Genomic DNA, 22,114 nt, shown 5'->3' on the forward strand with positions numbered 1-22,114 from the left:
TTCCACTCAGATGGTATTTCCCTTGGGGAAGATGAAAGTGTTCCTCTTAAAAACAGAGTGGAAAACCAACTTTGCCGATAACCTCAATGGGACACCCTCCCTGGGCATCGAGGCACAGAGGACGAGACGGCAGTGCAGGAAGGCTATGGTCTAACGGCAAGTCCCTGTCTTCATGGAGAAGTTGCTGTATAACTTCACGTAACTATACGAAGAGGAAGCACTCATGAAAGCACACAGATGATATAAGTAGCTTTGCCTTATAAGCAGTCAAACTTGCTGGCCGGACGTCACTTTTTTCATGTATCTTGCCTGTATCTAACTGCTCTGCCACTGCCGTAATGGTCTCCGAACACATCCCTAGATCTAAAGAAGACAGACATTTGCCTCATCGCTTAGTATTCCCGGCGACATAGACTCGCTGGAAAATGTGGAAGGAGATTTGCACCCGGTTCGAACCTGCTGGTAGCCTGCCCTTGGGTTCTTTAGAACAGAGGGAAGGAAATAAAAATCAGAAGAAGGCTCCAAGGAGAGCTGTTTGGGCTGAGAAATGAAGTCATCCTTGACCACTTAAATACTAATGGCATATGAATTCCTTAAGAACGTATTTTGGAAAAGCTGATCTTGCCTGAGCATTAGAATCAGTTATACTTGTTTTTTTTGTTTTTTTTTTTAAAGGGCTTTTAGAGAGACTAGAGAAAAGCAGCCTCCCCGTAAAAACGGAGGAAGCCCTGGGGAGAGATGGTGTGCAATCTTCAGTGATTCAGAAAAATCCAGTTATCTGCATTTTTGTATAAGCTCCCCCTCCTCATCCTGATATGGGGGGAACGTCTCTTGGAAAGCAATGACTTGGGGACTCTGCAAGTACATTTTTCCCGTGGCCGATTTCTATCGCATCATCGCCTTTCCTGAAGAAAAGCCTAACATCTACTGTTCGGTGATGGGGTCTTTAACTCGGAAGTCTTTAAAGTTGCAATTTGCTTTTACGACGCCTCCAAATTCTCCCAGGTGCATACTCGAGTCCTAATAAATCAACGACATTCATCTCCAGTCCCTTGAAGGCCGACAGACATTAAACTCCCGATTGATTGAGTTTTCTACTTCCTACCTCTCCTTCCACGCCTGTTGGCTCCCAAAATAAAGCCATCTGTGGTGATTTCACAGAGGTTCTGGCTTCCCTGGAGACTCTCACATTCCCCAAAGCCAACAGAGACTCCTGCTACAAATCTAGCAGAAAGAGCCAGATGGCAGTCGTCCTACAAGCGCTGGCTGTTACCACCAGGCAAATGTACAGATTCGCGGAGCGGTCTTTGCGACAATACTGCAGACCCCGAGGGCCACCAGTGTGAACTGGAACAGGAAGAGGGCTCCTGGGGTGCCGAGAGCTGGCATCACGGAGCCACATAATTTATAGTCAGTTACTGTCACCACAAACCGGCAACAAAGACAACAACAACAAAGGGAGAAAAAAAAAAGTAAAACAAAGAAAGCTTTCGGTGTCTTTTAACTCTGGTTTTCACAGCCTCTTGCATAAACCCCAGCATGCCCTTTTTAGATTTTTAATCTCCACTTACAAACACACACGGATACAATGCGATGTTTAATGTATGCCATCCAGTTCCTGAAGGTATAATGTCACTCCTGCCACGTTAGAGTGGCTTAAAATGAGAAGGAACACAGAGATGCCGTCTCTGTTCTGGTTAATTCTAGCTGGCGGTAAAAGAATCTGATGGGCTCGTGTTTGTTGACATTATAAGGATGCTTCGGCAAAGCACATGGGGTTTGCATCTTAACATCTCTCTTCAACTCCTCGGTTTAAAAAGAACGGGTAGGGGCACCTGGGTGGCTCAGTTGGTCTGCGGTAGGGTCCCCTCCCTAAGGGAGGAGGGGGGAAACCACCTCAAGGCAACCTGGCTATGCGCGCACGTGACAACATCCCTCATGACCTTGTAACATGAGAACACTTAATCAGACTGCATGTTTGTGTGTTACCATAGATGAGAGGCAAAGAGGCAGAAAATACAGAAAAAAATTATGCTACATGGTGCTTGGGGCTCAGTTCTTCGGGTACGAACCCAACAGAGCGGTGCCGGCACGAATAAAGTGGCTTCCTGGACAGAAAAGCCTGGTGTCGCGACTTTCTGTGCGAGAATCCTGCTACGGGCTCGGCATCCAACTTCGGCTCAGGTCGTGATCTCAACGACTCGTGAGATGGAGGCATCGTGGCCTGCACTGACCACGGGGGAGCCTACTTGGGATTTTCTCTCTCTGCCCCTCCCCTGCTTGCACTTTTGCACTTTCTCTCTCTTTCAAATCAGTAAATTAAAAAAAAAAAAAAAAAAAAAAAAGAAGGGGGCAGATTTCTGCAAGCCAAGGAAAGAGGGCTCAGAAGGGCTCAAATTGGCCTCGTAGCCCCCAGATGTGTGAGGAAGTAAAGTGGTTTACGCCTACCCCTACACTCAAAGCAGATCCTAGTTCTCTGAGCTTTGTTACTTGTGCGAAAGACTTGTTCCTGGACAGGAGGCTAAATCTGTTGCCAAACTCTTAAAATTCCTCGGTACAAGAAGCAAAAGCCTGCAGTACAGTAAATACCCTTCAATAACTGACAAGCCCAGCAGCCGAATCTCAGAAACCAACAACCGTACAGTATGCATATTCTCTTTCATTGCTCTGAGAAGACAAAAACTACAGAGAAGAGGGATAAAGTGCATTGGGAAGAGGTAAAGCTTCGGCTCCCGACGTGGTTTTACTGATATCCTGGGGCACAGTGAGCGCTCAGGGCTGAAAAACCCCATCAGTTCATCCCCAGACTTGCCCTATGACATCTCTGAAATTAGACTTCAGAGATCACCTATCTGTACGTTCACGGGTCTCTATGTGCCTTACTGTTTTTAATAGGGGGAGAAAGGCATTTGGGAGCTTATTTAGAAGTATGCTCAATAAGTATGCCATAAGTTTTGCCAAACTAATGCATTAATTTTCACAGCGGTCGCCAAACATGCCATTAAGTCCTGCCAGACATTTAAAAATACCTTTGATGCAAATTTCAGGGGCTGAAAATATATGTAAAAGTGCTACCAGTCATTAAAATTCAGCTCATTAGGACAACCACACATGCGCGCGCGCACACACACACACACACACACACACACACACACGCACATGCACAGATTTCTTAAAACCCAGTTTCCCCTTTGTCCATGTTTACCTGTCTAAAAAAGATCAGCTAAAGTCATAATGAGAACATGCCCATTTCACAGCTGAACTGTCTTTATTAACGGGAAAACGGAGCAGGTGGTTGGTAGTATTACCTTCCGGTCACTGACTGATCAAGAGCAGGGACTCTTGTCTCGATTTTGTAGTTTCTGTGCCTGGCAAACCGCAGTGCTGAAGGGCACTAGGGAAGGAGGTGGGGAGTAAATGTTCCATGTTTCTTTCTTTCTTTCTTTCTTTCTTTCTTCTTTTTTTTTTTTTTGTGCCACATTCCTGTTGCCAAGGCAACCATCTCCTTTGTGGGGCCCGTTCACAGAGGCACTTGAGGTAGACTCCAATGCAAAGAGCCTGAGCCCCTTGAATTGTATCAGTTTTAACAACGGGAAATTAAAAAGACAAAGGGCTTGACAGCCGGTGGAAAAATACCCTGAAACTTCTGTGGAGTCGTCCCAGCTTGGGGAGAGCAGCGGCAAGCCAATAACCAGTTTATTATGAACTATCTGTTGGACTTGGAAGTTGAAGAAGCTAGAAAATGAGAGTTGTGAAAGCCTTAGTCTTTCCCCTCACCCGTTATATGCTTCTGCCCTTGCTCTGAAGGAGAAGCCAGGAACACAAGGACTAGAACTGCTGTGATTCTAGAAGATGTCGTGCGGGGGTGAGGGGCTCACAGGGAGTGATCCCCAATGACTGAGGCAATGCCCTGAGCCGCCCTGGACCTACCGGGTTGGGAGCAGGGCGACGGCTATTATTGCTCTGAAAACCGTGTCACACACTATTCCAAATTGAATTTGCCAACGTTCCATTTGTTTCCTGCAAATATATATATATATATATATATATATATATATATATATATATATATATATATAAATATTGTACACTGTATACTGATTCCTACATATCGTCCTTAGAGTCTGCAACATTGTTAAATTCCCTAACGAGTTCTAGGAGTTGTTTTGTATACTGTTTAGAATGTTCTGGGTCAACATGCGTGTCCTCTGCCAACACGATTCTACATCTGAAAAAGGCAGTGTCACAGACACACTGGAAGAATTAGTTTCTGTGCAAATGAAAAAGGAGTTTCGGGTAAGTAAAAATGCCGTATTAATAAGGAAGTGGCATAATCTGGGATTGCAATGCACGTATACATCTACAACGTGTACATACATAAGCTCCAAGGCAGAGAAAGAAGAGGCAAAAGTAATTATAATTCATTATTGCGTGGGCATGGGGTTTTCGTGTCTTTTTAAAAAGAAATCCTTTACTGCAAGTACTGTGCCGTTTTGACAATTTACAGAAGTTACGTATGCAAAAGAAAACAGCAAGAATTCCTCATCAGAAGGATTTTCTCTTAACTCTTGCCACAATTTTCAGCAAGACAGGAGCTCTTCTCTCTGATTTATGTTTTGGATCCTTCTCTTTGACTCACGTCCGCAGTAGGAGTGGAGCCTTTCCTCCCAGATAGATCTAGTTAGTCTCAAGTGGAAAAATCTAGGTGTCCATCAAGATTCCCCCGGGAGCGCCCCAAGCCTTCTGATCTCCGTGGTGTAATACCACCGGCACTCTGGCTAACCCCCTCTGGGCCTAGGTGAGTAATTAGAGGACCGTTTGTTTGTACGTTGCTATTGCGGGGGGGGGGGGGGGGGGGGGGGGGGGGGAAATGGCTGCTTGGGGCTGGCTCGGCAAATTCTATCATCGCATGTTCTCACGTTGCCTCCAATGAGCTCCGCTGCACCACCCCGCGTGCTGCGAAGTGTGTTTGGGGCGCTGTTCTGGCCCCTCTTTCTGCCATTACTTTCTTATTCCCAAAACAGTTACGACCCACGTGGCTCATGAGAAGCGCAATGGTGCTGGACCCCCTACAAAAATAAAAACCAGACACAAGACTAAGGGCATCCGGGAGAGTGTTACAAATGCAATTATAATGCGTCTCTCCGTGCCTTCAGGGAAATGGTGAGGGGAATCCCGGAGAAGAGAAGACGTCAGCAGGCAGTGAGGGCTTGGTGGCAGTCCTTGAAGGGCATGGAAACCACCGCGGCGGCCAGGGGAGGGTCAGCAGGCAGCTGGGAGTAGTAGCACCTGGGAGAGGCCACGGAGCGAGGCCCGTGGCAGCTTTGGGGATTTGGACAAGAGCTTATGTGTGGAAGCCACTGCACGTTGTGGACACGCTCTTCCAAATCAACAGATGTGCAGAAATGCCCGTGCCATGGAATCATGCTGTAACAACTGAATCAATTAGTGGCCCTACTTGTAAGCATGTGACCCCCACTGGCTCTAAAATGGGTGCGTGAGTCATCGTGGTTTTTTTTTGAGAATTACACTACTGCTCCCAGGCTCAACAATCCTGCAGTCTTTCTGGGTTACAGGGATGGCTGCTCGGCTCTGAACTCTAACGTTCAGGAGCCACTCATGTGGACGGGAAGACCCCTGGCATTTCAGGGATGGGTGGGGTGAGAATTTGTTCATACGCTGATGGTCTGGGGAAGGGGCCAACCAGCAAGTGTGGGTGCAAGCAGATTGGTTGAGCTGAATATACACTTGTCTCCCTGAAAAAAAGCAGCCACGTCCGAAGATGGCAGAAAAGAAGAAAGCGTATTTCAGGACTGCTGCCTTCTGAGATTGTATCCTTCAAATTTCATGATTTGGACACTCCTCCCCATTCAAAGAAGGAACACCCAAAGGTCGAAGCAATAGTAAACCCCTTGGAAGTGACAAATGTAAACACAACTTTCCTGTGGGTACCACGGCGTCACCGAATTTGGGAAACAAAATAAAAATAACATTCTTAAAGATACTCTTTCCTTTTTTATCACTAGAAATTCTGAGTGAATTCACTAACTCTGAGGGTAACTTTATATTGGCTGTCAGGACAGCAAGGTGGAGAGGACAGTTTACAACTCTTCATGTTCTGGGGCGCCTGGGTGGCTCAGTCGGTCGAGTGTCCGACTTCGGCTCAGGTCATGATCTCACAGTTCGTGGGTTCGAACCCCGCGTCAGGCTCTGTGCTGACAGCTGAGAGCCTGGAGCCTGCTTCGGATTCTGTGTCTCCCCTCTCTCTCTGCTCCTCCCCTGCTCTCTCTCTCTCTCTCTCTCTCTCTCTCTCTCTGAAAGATTAAAAAAAAAAAGAACTCTTCATGTTCTGTGTTCAGAAGGTGGCGAGGGGGGCCCTGGGTGGCTCAGTCGGTTAGGCGTCAGACTTCAGGTCTGATCTCATGGTTCACAAGTTTGAGCCCTGCGTCGGGCTCAGAGCCTGGAGCCTGCTTGGGATTTTGTGTCTCCCTCTCCCTCTCTGCCCCTCCCCGCTCACACTCTCTCTCTCTCTCTCACTCAAAAATAAAATTAAAAAGATTTTTTTTAAAAAAAGGCGGGGAAAACCCAGTACATTCTTCTTCATCATTGGAATGTTGGATCATGAATGTCTCTGGAAGAATGAGGTGTCCTATCTCATAATGGAAAGGAGTGTGTGGGATGGAAAGAAATAAATTGGATACATTAAAATGAGAAGAAATGCAGACAACCAGAGCATGATATGAAATCACCTGGACTTTGGAGTGAAAAGCGTATTTATGATAAGGAGAAAGAAAAAGAAAAAAAAGAGAGGTCCAGAGAATTAGATAGAAAGTAAATAAAATGAGAAGGCAGACCTGGAGACGGTGAACAATGAAGATGGACCTTGAAGAATGGAAACAACCAAGTGCTTCCAAAGAAAGGAGGGGCTGAAAACCAGGGCGACTTTTAGCTCTAGGCATAGCTCAGGGCAGAAATTAACAAGAAACTGACAACAAATGAACCAGAAAGAAAAGGTAGAGGAAATTAGAAGGCTGGGCCAAGACTACATACCTCACAAAACATCCTAACTTCTCTTCATTTAGTTCAGCGAAATCATCAGTAAACCTGACCACTTGGAATCGCCGTTTCGGTCCTTTAAGGAGTTCAGGTTCTCTCTTAGGAACACGGCAGGGGAATGTTAGAGTTTTGCTTTTCTTGCCACTCTTCTTTCCTTGCCATCTCTAATCCAAATCTTTTCACTAACAAACTACTGTTTCCACTTTTTGTTGCATAAATAAAAAATAAAATAAAATAAAAGGTACTGTTATGATCTGTTTTACTCCTTATCTTTATAGAAAAGCAGAAATCCCAATCATACCAGGAGTGCTTAACTACCTAATTCATAAATATGTAAACACCAGAAGCTACATAAAATGCAAAGTGCCAAAGTAACTATTAGAAACATGTTGTGAGGGAGCCTGGGTAGCTCCGTCTGTTAAGTATGAGACTTTGGTTCAGGTCATGATCTCAGGGTTCATGAGTTGGAGCCCTGCATCTGGCTCCGGGTTGACAATGCAGAGCCTGCTTGGGATTCTCTCTCTCTCTGCCCCTCCCCCACCATCACATAAACTTTAAAAAAAAAGAAAGAAAGAAAGAAAGAAAAGAAAGAAAGAAAGAAAGAAAGAAACACGTTGAATAAATCTCTTTTACTATAACCTCCTAGGGGACAGAGGGAACCTGGCCACCTGTATTGTCTTGGTAACCTGTTAAGATTTCAGACCTAAAAATAGCATAATTCCTATTATTGTTCCTAATAATGTTATCCTTTCCCATAACTCCAGCTTCTCATTCCCATTTCAGTAAATGGAATAATTAGGCCAATTAATGAAAGAAACACATGAATATTTCCATAGAAACCTTTTCCAGACTCATATTTTCAGAACAGCATGTTCCAAGAGGATTTATCCATGTGACTTCCACTGATGTTAACAGAAATCAGACGATTAAATCCTTGTGTAACTCTTTGATAACTGACCCCCTCTGCTTTTAGGAACATAATAATGCACACCCCCAAGGGTACAAATGGCTACCTCAGAGTGGTCAAGTGTGACAATTTCTGCATTGCTTCTCTGAGTGATTATTGGTTATACATTTTAAAAAATGTATCTAAAAAATAGATAATCTGACTCACGAGGTTTTAAACATTAACATGTATGTACATTTTACGTAGGATAGTTGAATAAATATTTTTAAAAACCATCAAGCTTGGGGAAGGCGATTTAAGACTGAAAAAGAGAACCTGAAGGCGCCTGGGGCTCAGTCAGTTAAATGCAGCTGACTCTGGATTTCGATCAGGTCCTGATCTCACAGTTCATGAGCTTGAGCCCGGGGTCCAGCTCTGTGCTGATCAGAGTTGATCTGCACTGACAGCTAGGAGCCTGCTTGGGATTCTCTCTCTGCTCCTCCCCCATTCTCTCTCTCTCTCTCTCTCTCTCAAAATAAATAAACTTAAAAAAAGAAAAAGAAAATCCAACTACCTAGAGATTAATGTATTTTACTCGTCACACAGGTATTCTAAATTCTTTCAAGGTGAGGAGCACCCTAAGAACAAAGAAAGAGAAAGACTTTTTTACAGATAAAACTCCTATTGCATTGATGCTAAGAAGTCAAGCTAAAAATACAGGGTTCACTGTCAACTTTACACAAGTGCTCCGGTTAAAAAAAATTTACAGACTCCATCAAGGTACATTTCTCGCCATCCCAAACGTGTTTCGGAACAACATTAAAGAGACAATAATCCTTTTTTCTTACTAGGAGATGTTCACATGCACAATATTCTATCACAACACAAACAGGACTCCTACAAAGAAAAAGGAGGCTCATATGTTACTGCTTATTGAACTTCTGCGCAGACCTATCAGGAAGGGAGCCGTGGCTGCGGCTGTTTTCCAGTACGCATGCGTCACGGACGATTACGTCTTTCCACCAGATGCTACCGTGCCCACTCCTTTGGTAAACACTCAAAAGGGAAGGAGGCAGAGTCCTCAACTAAGGATGCTACGAGTAGATTTTCAGGGCCTGGTTATTCCCTACCACCTGAACGCTTTCAGAATTAGTCGGTGGAAATGGGTTTTGATGAGAACGTGGTTACTTTACGTTTGTAGAAATTCCCAAGTCACTAAGCACATGAAAATCCAAACATATTTTACCCCTGAAAGTGGCCCAAAGAGTCTGTGACCTATTCCTTGGGCGAATGTCCAAACTTTGAAAAATGTATGTGTATTTGTTTGTTGATGTGGGTCAGCGTGTTAGGCTTTCTATTGTTTTTAACATTTATTTATTTGTGTGACAGAGAGAGAGAGAGAGAGAGAGAGATACAGAGCACGAGCGGGGGGAGGGGCAGAGAGAGAGACAGAGAGAAAGAGAGAGAATCCGAAGCAGGCTCCAGGCTCTGAGCTGTCAGCACAGAGCCCGACACAGGGCTCGAACTCATGGACCACGAGATCACAACCTGAGCCGAAGTCGGACGCTTAACCGACTGAGCCACCCAGGCACCCCTAGGCTGTCTTTCTATTTGATTTCATAACATTTAACTATAGCTTTGCTCTTACTCCTATTTGAAATGGATGATGGAGAAGGTTCCATTTAGCCTTTTTTTTTTTTTTAATTTTTTTTTCAATGTTTTTTATTTATTTTTGGGACAGAGAGAGACAGAGCATGAACGGGGGAGGGGCAGAGAGAGAGGGAGACACAGAATCGGAAACAGGCTCCAGGCTCCGAGCCATCAGCCCAGAGCCTGACGCGGGGCTCGAACTCCCGGACCGCGAGATCATGACCTGAGCCGAAGTCGGACGCTTAACCGACTGCGCCCCCCAGGCGCCCCCCATTTAGCCTTTTAAATCTTCGCACATTCTCTGCCCCTCTCTCTCTCTCACACGTACACCCCCCTCCCCCCGCCCCCCCACACACACACCTAATCCTCTGTGTGCACGTTAACTTGAAAACAGGTACACAGGGAGCCTGGGTGGCTCAGTGGGTTGAGCATCCGACTCTTGATTTTGGGTCAGGTCATGATCTCACAGTCAGGAGATCGAGCCCTGTGTCGGACTCGGCACTGGGTCCGGAGCCCGTTTGAGATTCTCTCTCTCCCTCTCGCTCTCTCTACCCGCCTCCTCCACTCATGAGCATGCTCTGTCTCTCGAAAACAAATAAAACAGGTACACGTATTATTCATTATTTTAGCACTTAAGAGTTCCCGCTGGGTAGTGGAATCATGCTGTATGTACTTTCTATCTCAAAATTTGGATCTGTACACATTAGCACATTAATTCTAAACACTCACTGGCTATAATTCCTAAGAGTCACAGGATAGCTATGAAGTATTAGATTTTTGCCTAAAATAGAAATAACATCCCGCTGTAGAGTGAATTTGTGCAGGTTCTGTCCCTTTACAACAGCTTATGCACAGACCAGCCACGATTGAAAATTTGCTAGCTACGACATTGCTCCCCAGGTGACAGACCATTAGCCTCAGCATCCCTGTGCGTGAGCGTGAAATGCAGAATCTCGAGACTCACCCAGAACTACTGTGTCAGTGTGTGCATTTGATCAAGATCCCGGGTGGAATGCATGCTCATTAAATTTTAGGGAGCACCGGGTACAGTAACACCCACACCATGTGAGGGAGTGAGAACAGCATTTCCAAGCTCTTCCCAGGAATCCAGGGAGGCACAGAAAAATCCAATGGACCGTTACAGAGTTAGTATTTCCGATGGGCTAACCTAACCCCCCCCCAATTCTACACACAAAAGGTTTCCTGGTTATGTAGAATGGAGGTTTGAATCAATGCAATCTATATCCTAAAGGTCAGGGTGTCCCCAAAGATTCCTGGACTATGCTGTTATCCGATCATCAGTTAGCAAAATGAAACAAACAGGATCTACATGCCCTGACCTGGTTTTCTCCCCCCTCGATGTTCTTCTGTGTGCCTTTTATTTACATATATTTTGAATTCATTGCAGACACTCGTTATCTGCATCCATCATTCTTCTTTCTGATTCACTGGACAGCGGAAGCCTGTTTGCAAGGCTTGCGTCCGTTTCCTCTACTCCGAGAGGTGGGGAAGCTCCAACTTCTGTCTTACGAAGGGGGAGGGGAGGGGTGATAACACATCTGCAAGTTTTCTGGAAGGTATCGTACTCTTGTCTGCATGTTCTCCTTGGAGCCTGCATGTGTGTGGTACTAAGTTCAAACCCAAGGGCAGAATCTCTCAAAGTCAGACTCCGCCAGACTGACGAAGCCTGCTGGGTTTTTGCAACCGACACGTGTCACCGAATCTGGAAACACTGAGGGGGTAGAAGCCCCCTTTCTGGCTCTGATGAGAGAGCCTCCCCATGGGGCTGGAGGCTGACCCTCAGTCTCACGTAACCAAAGGGAGCGTTTAAATTCTATTCCTATTCTGCATTCCTCATGACGGCTGTTGAGCACAGTGCAAGGGAAAGTCCAAGGGAGGCTTAGGTTAAACACAAGTGGCAGAGTGAGTGAAGAAGCTCGAACAATTCTAAAGACCCCCCCTCCTCACCCCGCCACCGTCTCCTGCAAGGACTCCAGTTCCGCTTTGCAAGGTGGGTTGGCTCGTCATTTACCCAACACAGATCCCTGGACAGGACCAGAGCAGAAGGAAATTAAACAGGCTTAAGGAAAAGCCCCACAAAAGCTGCCTGGGCCTTTGCCCCGCAGGATGCGTTATTGAAGATTTCCCTTCCCCGGCTTCCTCCTGAGCTATCATTTCAAAAGTGAAACATTTTCATGGAAAGCGCTCCACGAACCCGGTGTTTAGCACAAACGAAGCGTTCAGCCCGAGCGGGGGAGGGGCACAGGAAAGGGGCCGAGAAAGCAGAGGCGACCCGACCCGTATCCCCTCAGTTTGCAGAATCCACACCAAAGGATCGGTTGCCCTTATAACCTAAACGGACTCAGGGCTCACTCAAGCATTGCGTTTCCCCCCTTCCTGCTCTGCTCCGCGGCCGCTCTATCTTCCTATCGTTCTACTTTCCCGACATTCAAGAATCCCGACTCTCCTGATCCCCCGGAAGGGCAGAACTGTTGGGCTGTCTGTTGTAGACAGGCATCTACATTACTGTTGTAGCCTAGCCGAAAGTAGTATCATCACGGGCATTAGGCAAAGTGCTGGAAGTCGGAGGACAGAGGGATGCGGGCACCATGTCTAGGAACAGCCGACCCGGACCCACGGGTCCCAGGGCCTCCCTTTCCAGACTATTTCTAACTTTTCTTAAGGAAATGAAACATTTCTTTCTTATTTGGGGGGGGGGGGGGGCGGGGAACCCAAATTTTATTTTATTTTATTTTATTTTATTTTATTTTATTTTATTTTATTTTATCTTTTAATGTTTATTTATTTTTGAGAGAGAGAGAGAAAGAGAGTGAGGGAGAGGCAGAGAGAGAGGGAGACACAGAATCCAAAGCAGGCTCCAGGCTCCGAGCTGTCAGCACAGAGCCCGACGTGGGGCTCGAACTCACGACCCATGAGATCGTGACCTGAGCCGAAGTCGGACGCCCAACTGACTGAGCCGCCCAGGTGCCCCGTAAGCATGCTTTAAATAACTTTCAAAGTCTCCCCTGCATCCTCCGACCTCAGGGAAACCTTTGCCCTGAGATTCATGTCAGGACTGTAGGAACTTCTTAAGAGTTGGAGTCATGACTGTGGCCTCTCAGCAACCGAGAGAACTAGTAAGCCGAAAACCAGCAGAAATCTAGAAGATCGGAACAACGAAATAAACTAACAGGATGTCACTGCCACGTCTGGACACTGCACCAAACATCAGCAGAATGCCCAGCTTTTTCAAGAGTGTGTGGAGCATTTAGCAAGTTAGACCGTATCCTGGTCCGTAAACCCGACGTGAACAATCTAATAAGAATTGAAATCATACAGAGTATGTTTTTTGACCGTAATGGAATCAGTCTAGAACCAGTAACAGAAATACAACAGGACAACCTCCAGACACCTGGGTATTAAAACCCTTCTAAATAATCCACAGATCAAGGAGGAAATCTCAAAGAGAAGAAAAAACACATACAATGAATGAAAATGCAAATAAAGCACATAAAAGTACGTGGTACTCTGCTAAATCAGGGCTACGGAGGATACCCGTAGCACTAAATGCTTACATGAGAAAGGGAAAAAGTCTGAAATCAATAATCTCACTTCCTACCTCAAGAAACTACATAAAGTAGAGCAAAATAGAGCTAAAATGCACAGAAGGAAGAAAATAAAAAAAACAACAACCCAGCAATCAATGAAATCGAAACAATAAAACAATAGAGAAAATCAATACCACAAAGTGGTAGTTCTTTGAAAAGGTCAACAGAATTGATACATCCAGCCAGACTTATAAAAATAAGAAGAGAGAATTTGAAGATCACCAATATCAAGAAGCAAACAGGATATCCCAACATGTTCTGCGGCCAGTCGGAAGACAATAAGGAAATGCCACTGAGCACTTTTCACTCATAAATCCAACAAGTTATTAGAAATCAGACAGTTCCTCGATGACCACAAAAGACCAAAAGTCAGCAAAGATGAGACAGATCGTCTGAATACTCTGATAATCATAAAAATTTCATAATTAAAAGGCTCTAGGAATCACATTCACATAAAAATATATATATAATGCTTCTGAAAATCCCCAGTCCCAGCCAGTGTCACTGGAGGGTTCTATCCGACATTTAGGGAAGATTCAGCCCCATTTTTACAGAAATCCTTCCAAAAAAAAAAAAAAACAGAAGAGGAGGGTTGCTCCCCAATTCATTTTATGAGGCCACTATTCTTCTGATACCCAAATCAGGATGCATTCATCCCCATACGCCCACTTATGAAAGAACAGAGGAATTTACAAGCCCATTTTTGTGGCTCGTAGAACGTGTTCAAGATTATGGAGAGCGGAGAATGAAATCAAATGTATTTCTTCTTAGTCAAACTCAACGAAAAGGGAATTTGGAGTTGGATACAAGATCCAAGATGAATTCCTTTTTTTTTTTTTCCCTCTCTCTCTTTCCAATGTGCGATCCACACATAAATCTCAGCCGTGCTCTGTCACTTGGTGTTAGTGACCAGCTCTGCAAAGGAATAGGAAAGCCCATGGTGGGTCAGGAGGCCAACATCCAGAGGTCCCCACGTGTGCTGATATCAGCCAGCCCGTGCACTTGGACAGTTAAATGTCTGCCTCTAACACGGCCCTGCTGGTTCAGTCCCAGGATGCTTGTTTCTTGTATCATCATCCATGACAGTAAATAAAGGCAAAACTAGTAAGCTATGTTTATGTGCTTTTGGGAGAGTGGTTAATGTGCAGCCTTAGAACCGGCCAAGCCTGGGCGCTCTCCTCGATCTCATCAGCCTTGGGACCCAAGTAGTGTATTTCTATACAGTGTATTTCTAACAGCTCGTACTCCCCTCGTAAATTTGTGGTGGGTATGAAAGAATGCCATGTTTGTAAATAACTGAGCACAGCAACGAGCCCATTAGAGGCCTAACTGATGGTAACTGTGATTACTACTAACGTTTTTCGTGGCCTTAAAAATGTGTTTGGATCAGAATAAAACCATGGCGACACAGGGATTAACTCAAAGCGATATGGTAACTGACTACGTAAACCTAAAGCATGAAGAAATGTAAGGCTTATGCCTCAGCATTTCATCTCAGTATTCCCCCCCTTACCCCCCCTGGGGGGGGGGGGGATCTGTTCTCAGGTAGGACGGATGCCCTCACTTTCAAGTCTTTCAAAGCCGGAAGGATTTGAAAACCACAGTCTTAGCTCTAACCCGATAACAGCCTTTCTACATGGTTTCGGGTCATCAACAAGAGCCTCATAAAGAAAATTATCTGCCTTCACTGTTGGGGGTACCTGATAATGTTAAGTTGACAGTAGATTTTTTATTTTTCCACTAGGGACACTTCTTTTTTTTAAAAAAAAATTTTTTTAACGTTTATTTTTTTTTGAGAGATACAGAGACGGAGTGCAAGCAGGAAGGGCAGAGAGAGCGGGAGACACAGAATCCGAAGCGGGCTCCAGGCTCTGAGCTGTCAGCACAGAGCCCGACGCGGGGTTTGAACTCACAAACCGCGAGATCACGACCTGAGCCGAAGTCGGACGCCTAACCCACTGAGCCACCCAGGCACCCCAGGAACGCTTCTATATTAAGGTTTTGGTTTCCCTTGTATATGTAGCTACCAAATCCAGATATCACTGTTTCAATCTACCATGCAATTTCTCCAAAATTTCTGACTTTGATGCCCTTTGTTTATAACACTTAACCAGCGTAGGCTCCTTCTTCTAGATGCTTAACATCTCTATCAGACACTGGTAGGGAAAAGAGAACAAAATCACCAGGAGGAATTTATGTCCCCCTGTTGGGCCTCAGGGTAACTCAAATGTCCTACTTAATTGCAGAATATCCAATTTACTTTATAAAAATTCACTGTGTGTAGTTTTAAGGCCTAGGAACGATGTGGCGATTTGACTGACTTACAGAGATTTCAATTTGGCCAAGAATGTAGGACAAGGAAGAGACACTTCTCACTAGGATTAAATAAAGATGAAGAACACTGCCCCGAAGCAAATCGGGATTAAAATCTCATTTGGTTAGGGGCACCTGAGTGGCTCAGTCGCTTAAGCCTGTGACTTCAGCTCAGGTCATGATCCCACACTCCGTGAGTTCGAGCCCCGCGTCGGGCTCTGAGCTGGCAGCTCGGAGCCTGGGAGCCTGCTTCGGATTCTGTGTCTCCCCCTCTCTCTGCCCCTCCCCTGCTCATGCTCTGTCTCTGTCCCAAAAATAAATAAAAACATTTAAAAACTTTTTTTAAATCTCATTTGGTTATAACTGACATAAATTGGCTCTACGCTAATGCCCCACCATGGGATGCTGCCTTTACTGGGACGTAATCCAGTCAGTACCCTAAGAAGGTGGGAGAGGGTCAGATCCAGGAGGCAAGACTGCAGGAGGCGGGAGGGAGAGCTAGTCAGGGCATCCCTGCGGGATGGTGCCAGCCCAAACCTGGTCCCGAGGTCGATTTACAGAGAGAGGGGCCCTCTCTCCAAGCTTCTCCAGGAAATACAGCTTTGGCAGTTATCCAGAGAGGCTCTTTCCTCCCTGAGATATTCCATCCACACGGAGTTGCTTCCCCCAAGTAACCTCCAGGGCCCTTTGGGAAGTCTCTGTTGGTGTCACCCAGCTCAGCAAAAGGCCACGTAGCTGTAATCGCGTGCTGTCACGTGATTGGCCTAATGGCTTAGGCCATTGCAAGAGCTGGAATTTTGTTAGAAGAGGTGAATCTCAGTGAGGTCAGGGGACACCGTCCGTCCTCCTAGGCCCTCAGTAAATTCAACACCACGGTGGAAACTGCATTGAGATTTTAGGCTGATATCGGGTGTGGTGGTCTCAAAAGCTAGGAGCGTAAACGTCTCAGTCCACGTGTGTATGTCGATGGTGTCGCTTCGGGGAGCATTTTGTTCCCGCAGCATCACTTCCCTTTTCTCATCTCCCCAGTCCCCACAGGCCACCTTAGCTCCACTCGCTTCTTTGCCGCCCAAAGCACTCACTCCTATTGGGAGCAGGATACCCCTTTGAAACGCACCCCTCTAATTACGGTGCCATGACCTCACCTTGGCGGGGTGGCATCCCCACGGTGATGTGGGGGCATGGGACACGTCAATGTCACCAGGCTGCCACGGGATGTAGTTGGGGCCAGTCAGGTCTCTCTGAGATGGTGCGCGGGGGAGGGGGGAGGTTTCGCACCCCCAAACCCTCCCGCAGCGTTTTCAAAAAGACAAAAAATGTCACAGCGTTCTCGTTGGTGTTGACGCTCACCAATAAAGTTCGTGGGGGAGAGTCAGGGGAAGCCCAAGGCTTGTCTTAAATCTACTTGGGTTGATTCAGTCTACTTTCGGATGAACACACTCATTCATCCAACTCTCTCAGCCCCTCACCCAAACCTGGGGTTTTCCGGCTTGGTAGGTTCTAGCATATCTGTAACCGCACTCCTGTGTAGGAGCTATATACTCTAATGCAAGACTCACACACCTTCTCAGAAAACTGTCAAACGATGGCAGTAAACTAAAATCTAGCCAATCGTTATCAATGGACGTCAATGTCTCTCCTACAGGGATTGGCAGCCAAAAGGAACACTTCACTGGGACCCATGGACCAGCAGCTAGGAGGTCACAGCTTAACTTTCTGACAAACATTAGCAGAAGGAAGGCAAGCAACACGTTACTACAGCATATATCTAAATTGATGGCATAGTTACCACCAAGTGAGAGAGCTAGAACGTTTTCCCCCTTCAGAGGAAACATTACCAAATGCTTGAAAACAACAAAAAACAAAAAAAACCTAATCATTGTAAACGTTTTTGTGTTATTATTAGAAAAACGTAGGGGCGCCTGGGTGGCTCATTTGGTTAAGCGTCCGACTTGGGCTCGGGTCATGATCTCACGGTTCATGAGCTCGAGCCCCACATCAGGCTCTCTCTGTTGTCGGCACAGAACCTGCTTCGGATCCTCTGTTCCCCTCACTCCCTGCCCCTCCCCTGCTCGTGCTCTCTTGTGCACCGGCTCTCTCTTTCTCTCTCTCTCTCCTCCCCTCTCTTTCAAAAATAAATAAACATTAAAAAAAAAAAAAAAAGGAAAACCGTAAAGCCAGTTCAGAGGTCAATGTAGATTTTTTCCCCTAAACGAATACAGTGTTGAAACGAGAAGAAGTCTGGCCGGCTGCCATACGTTTCCCTAACTCTTCTCCCACGGACGTTAAATAGGCCACGAGACAAATCAGAGAACATATCGCTCGCTCCGATACAGAGGGACTGAATTCTTTCTCCAATCTGACAAGACGCTCGTCATGTCCGCGTTCATAGTCTCAGCGTGCCCGTTCTTGGCGTTAATCCTTGGCAAGGGCGTTGCTTTCTACCAGCGTATAAAAACCGTCCACGTCCCGCACATACCACACGCACGTATATGTACATATCACATGTGCACAGCCTTCTACTGAGCACAGACGTCGCACGGCGGGACAGCCGATCAGGAGCGGCAGCGGGAGCCCGCGCCCTGGCACGACCTACTTACGGCAGGCAGAGTCCCCCAGGCAGGTGGTCTTCGGCGTGGCAATGAACGGTGTCCCCTGCAGAGCGGCCAGCAGGAAGGACCCCAGCCCGTCCCCAGTACGAGCCACTCAGCCCTGCTGGGTTCCTGCTGCTGTCTGGGCACCGGCACGCCATCAGGAGTGTGACACAGTAGGGAAAGAGACCGGTTCACTGTGAGACCTGCTACTCACTCTCGTACAGTGTATCGGCCCCCCTTCCCACTGCACAGCGGCTGCCGAGCTCTGGGCGGGAGGCAGGTGGCCCTCGAGAAAGCGAGCCACGCACGGAGTCGCTTCCATCGGGTGACACGGGCTGCGAGGTCCGGGGCCGCCTTCTACAGACGGTACTTTGGAGGAAGGTAGAGAAACAAGCTAATGTCGTCCCCCTGGCCCTAGGAACAGCGGAAGGATTGTCTTCGAGTCGAAAAGGACCAAAAAAAAAAAAAAAAAAAAAAAAGCAAGGAAAGGCACGAACTAGGAAGCTAAGGACGTGGTTGGCACTCTTGCTTTGAAAGAAACCAAGAAGGTCCACAAAGAACTTGTGGAGACGGCGCTCAGCATGCGTGTCTGGGGCGCCGGCGTGACGTGGGCTTCACCTTCTCGTGCCCGTGACTTTCCCAGAGTTCCTCCGACGCCCCGTTATCTTCTCTGGGTGAGGGACACGAGGGGATTGAAACTGCCGAGCGTGGACACTCGTCCGAAGAGGACGGCCGAGAGATTTACGTGCAGGCAGCGCTAGGTTAGGGGAGGAGGCGGGAAACGAGAGGCCACGTACCTGCTTGCTGTGCGGCCTGCGGTATCTGCTGACCCCTCTGAGCACCGTACTGAACGGAGGCCAGGGGCCGGTACTGCTGTGTGGCTGAGGTAGGGTACTGACCGGATGGGTAATAATAGACGGGCATCTGCGGAAGAAAGAGAAAAACCACCGGGGATGAGAACCGTACGTAGAGAAAACCCGCAGCGGACGAGAACCGTACGGGAAGTAACCCTTCTGGACGTAAAATCTACGGTCATCCTAGGACACGGCCTGATCACAGTCGATTGTACAGATGGCCACCAAACACTTCCCCCTGGGCTGCATGCGGGGTGCCCGCTACTCTTCTCGCGAAGATGGGACATCTAGTCCCCAAGCCCGAGTCTGGGCTGGCTGTGTGAGGCGCTTTGACCAACGCCGTGAGGCAGAAATGGCGACTCCTGATGCTTGAGAAGACTGGAAGCTTCTGCTCACACGGGAGGGGCATCTAGCCGCCAGGAAAGGAAGTCCAGGCTATTCTGCTGGAGAAAGAGGCCATGAGGAGAAGAGAGGTGCCCCGGCGGCCAGGCGGCATCAATGTTCTGAGCAAGTGAGCGAGGCCATCTTGGATGTTCCAGCCTCGGCCAAGCCGCCCCCATAGGTGGCAGAGCTGAGCCGTCCCTGCTGAGTCCTGCTCTAACTGCTGACCTAGTCCTGGGCAACACGGTGGATATTGTCTCAAAACACTGCATTTTGTGTTTTCAAACTGAAAAGAAGAGTGAACGAAACAGTCATCCACGACAACAGAAAGTTCATGGTAGTTCTAAATATTAAATAATCTAACTTGAGGGGTGCCTGGGTGGCTCAGTCAGTTAAGCTCCCGACTCCTGATTGCGGCTCAGGTCTTGATCTGCACGGACGGTGCACAGCCTGGCTTGGGATTCTCTTTCTCTCTCCCCCTCCCCTGCTCATGCTCACTCCCTCTCCCAAAATGAATGAATGAATGAACAAATAAATAAATAAAACTTCAAAAAATATTATATCTAACTTGGGTTATTTTTTCCAATGGAAACACAGGTGAGACATGAAAACTGCTCGTCTCCAGCCCGAAAGAAGCACTGGATGGCGTGGCAAAATACGGTCAAGTCTATCAAAGCAGAGCGATCGGCACGAAGCCAGCATCCACACGAATTTCTGTTCTATGTGAAAACAGGAACAATGTCCCTTCCTAATGACCAGGAATGGCTGAAAATGTTCTAATTATTTCCAATAAGCTTCCAATCAAATGTCTCTTGATTTGGAAAGGCTTCCTTGCTTGCCTCAGGTCATTTATATTAAGGCTGTTTTCTCACGAACCCTAAATATTTTTTTTTTCATCTCCAGGCTTCTGAACATTCTTCTATCAGCTTCTTTACAGTGTAAAGAGAGGCACGTCAGGACACGGCCTTCAAGTGTCACGTGCACAGAGTAAACTTACAAGCCACCTGTTTGAGAGCTGTGGTTTTTAACGGATATGTCATTTTCTGATGTGTTCAAGTCAAAGAGGAAACACTTTTTTACTTCAATCTTGCTCCTGAAACACATATATCATGTTTCCTTGCCTTAGCATAAAGTAGGAACAAAAGATAACTCCGTTCACGTTGCACCGTGGTTCTACAATCTGGTGGCATTGTTAGGAATTCTCATTCGGACTGGCTCTATGGATATCCAAGGGTAAGAGACCGAATGAGTTTCCAGTGAGCACGGGTCACTATGCGGCAACTAACTGATTGTACATTTTGTGTATAGTGATTGTTTTCTCCCTACTTCTCCCTTTCTTTGTGAGGCAATTTATAACAATAACATTCCAAATAATCCTAGAGTAATAACAGGTTTTAGTTATGCTCTGGTACATCACGGTGCTCTTAAAGATTACCACCATTGTATATCAGATGCCTCCTAATATTAAGAATAAGAACAGCTATTATGGAATGTATTCCATATTACGAGTCTTATATTTATTTATAGGTCCTTTAGGAAGAATAACAGTTTGTTCCTTTAGGAAACTCTGATTTGATTCAATTTGAGCTCATAAATATATTACCCAGTCCTTGGTCTCTTCTCTCACATTCAATATGAAACATGAAAATACCTTCAGGGATGAGGGACAGAGTTCAAACACTTGACAATTTCCTGCTGCACCCTAATGGTTTGGATGAAAGTGTAACCTCTTGAAGGAGAGCCTCAAGTTTTAGTGCTAAGCTGTTCTGTTTTCTCCTTCTCCTTCTCCTTCTTTCTCCTTCTCCTTCTTTCTCCTTCTCCTTCTCCTTCTCCTTCTGCTTCTGCTTCTCCTTCTCCTTCTCCTTTTTCTTCTTCTTCTTCTTCTCTGATACCCTGAAGGGCTGTGCTAGAGATCTGGTCACCTCCATCCAGTACCTCTCCCAGGCAGGGCACTGGCCAGCTCTTAGGAGTTTTAGCTCCCTATCATGTCACACCCACGGGACATGGGCACTTGGCTCATCCTAAGCCTCTCTCGTGGAAGAAGGAAGCAGAGCGGGGCTAAGAGGAATCACCGGAGGATCCAGATGGAAGGTTGGAAGGGAGAAAAAGGTAAGGACAGCCCCCCAAAGGAGAAAATATATTTTCAGACAACTGTGTGAAATCACGGAGAACCAAAAATATCAGTGGATTAGGAGAGGAAAGAAAGAAATGAGAAAAAAAAAAAAAGCAGCCATACTTAAAAATCTCTTCCCCCCTCTCTCCCGTCCGTTTCTATTCCCAAACCTTCTAAAGAAAGGATGAAAGTGTTTCTGTCGCAGACACACCAGGGGTTCTGGGTTGTCTTTGTTCCTGCAGAGCACGAATGCTGAAATTCATTCATCAAGGAAGATGTTTTGTTTTTTTTTTCCCCATCTTAAAAAAAAGTCTTCAGTTAAACATTCTGCCAGCTCTTCTCCTTGATAGCAGAAATGGGTAAGGACACTTAGATGCTACTTAGGATAAAAGAGCTACACTATTTTTCCCATTAATTAAATGTAAAGTATTTAACTTATTGCTAAAATAATTAATATACGAATGAGGCCCTTCTTCCGGTAGCTTAAAATTATTTTTTCACAGCCCCTCAAGTCCTACTGGTGAAGAGATATTTCAGAGAAGGCGACTGAAGACGAACTATTAATTAATCATTCCAAATAAAATGAACAACTGAATGAAGACCGTTTCACGGTGAAGGGTTTCGCACGGCTCGAAAAGAAAATAATTTACTCAAGATGT

The 22,114-nt window shown here is 46.3% G+C and overlaps 1 protein-coding gene across 1 annotated transcript in view; it reads right to left on the reverse strand.

Moving 5' to 3' along the window:
- ARPP21 (cAMP regulated phosphoprotein 21) overlaps window positions 1-22,114 on the reverse strand; it is a 155,131-nt gene that overhangs the window by 34,301 nt on the left and 98,716 nt on the right. Inside the window, exon 19 of the mRNA XM_042955233.1 lies at window positions 18,905-19,031. Coding sequence (XP_042811167.1) covers window positions 18,905-19,031 — 127 coding nt within the window. The remainder of the gene's footprint in view (window positions 1-18,904; window positions 19,032-22,114) is intronic.

The sequence above is a fragment of the Panthera leo genome, chromosome C2 (assembly GCF_018350215.1).
Source record: "Panthera leo isolate Ple1 chromosome C2, P.leo_Ple1_pat1.1, whole genome shotgun sequence".
NCBI lineage: Eukaryota > Metazoa > Chordata > Mammalia > Carnivora > Felidae > Panthera > Panthera leo.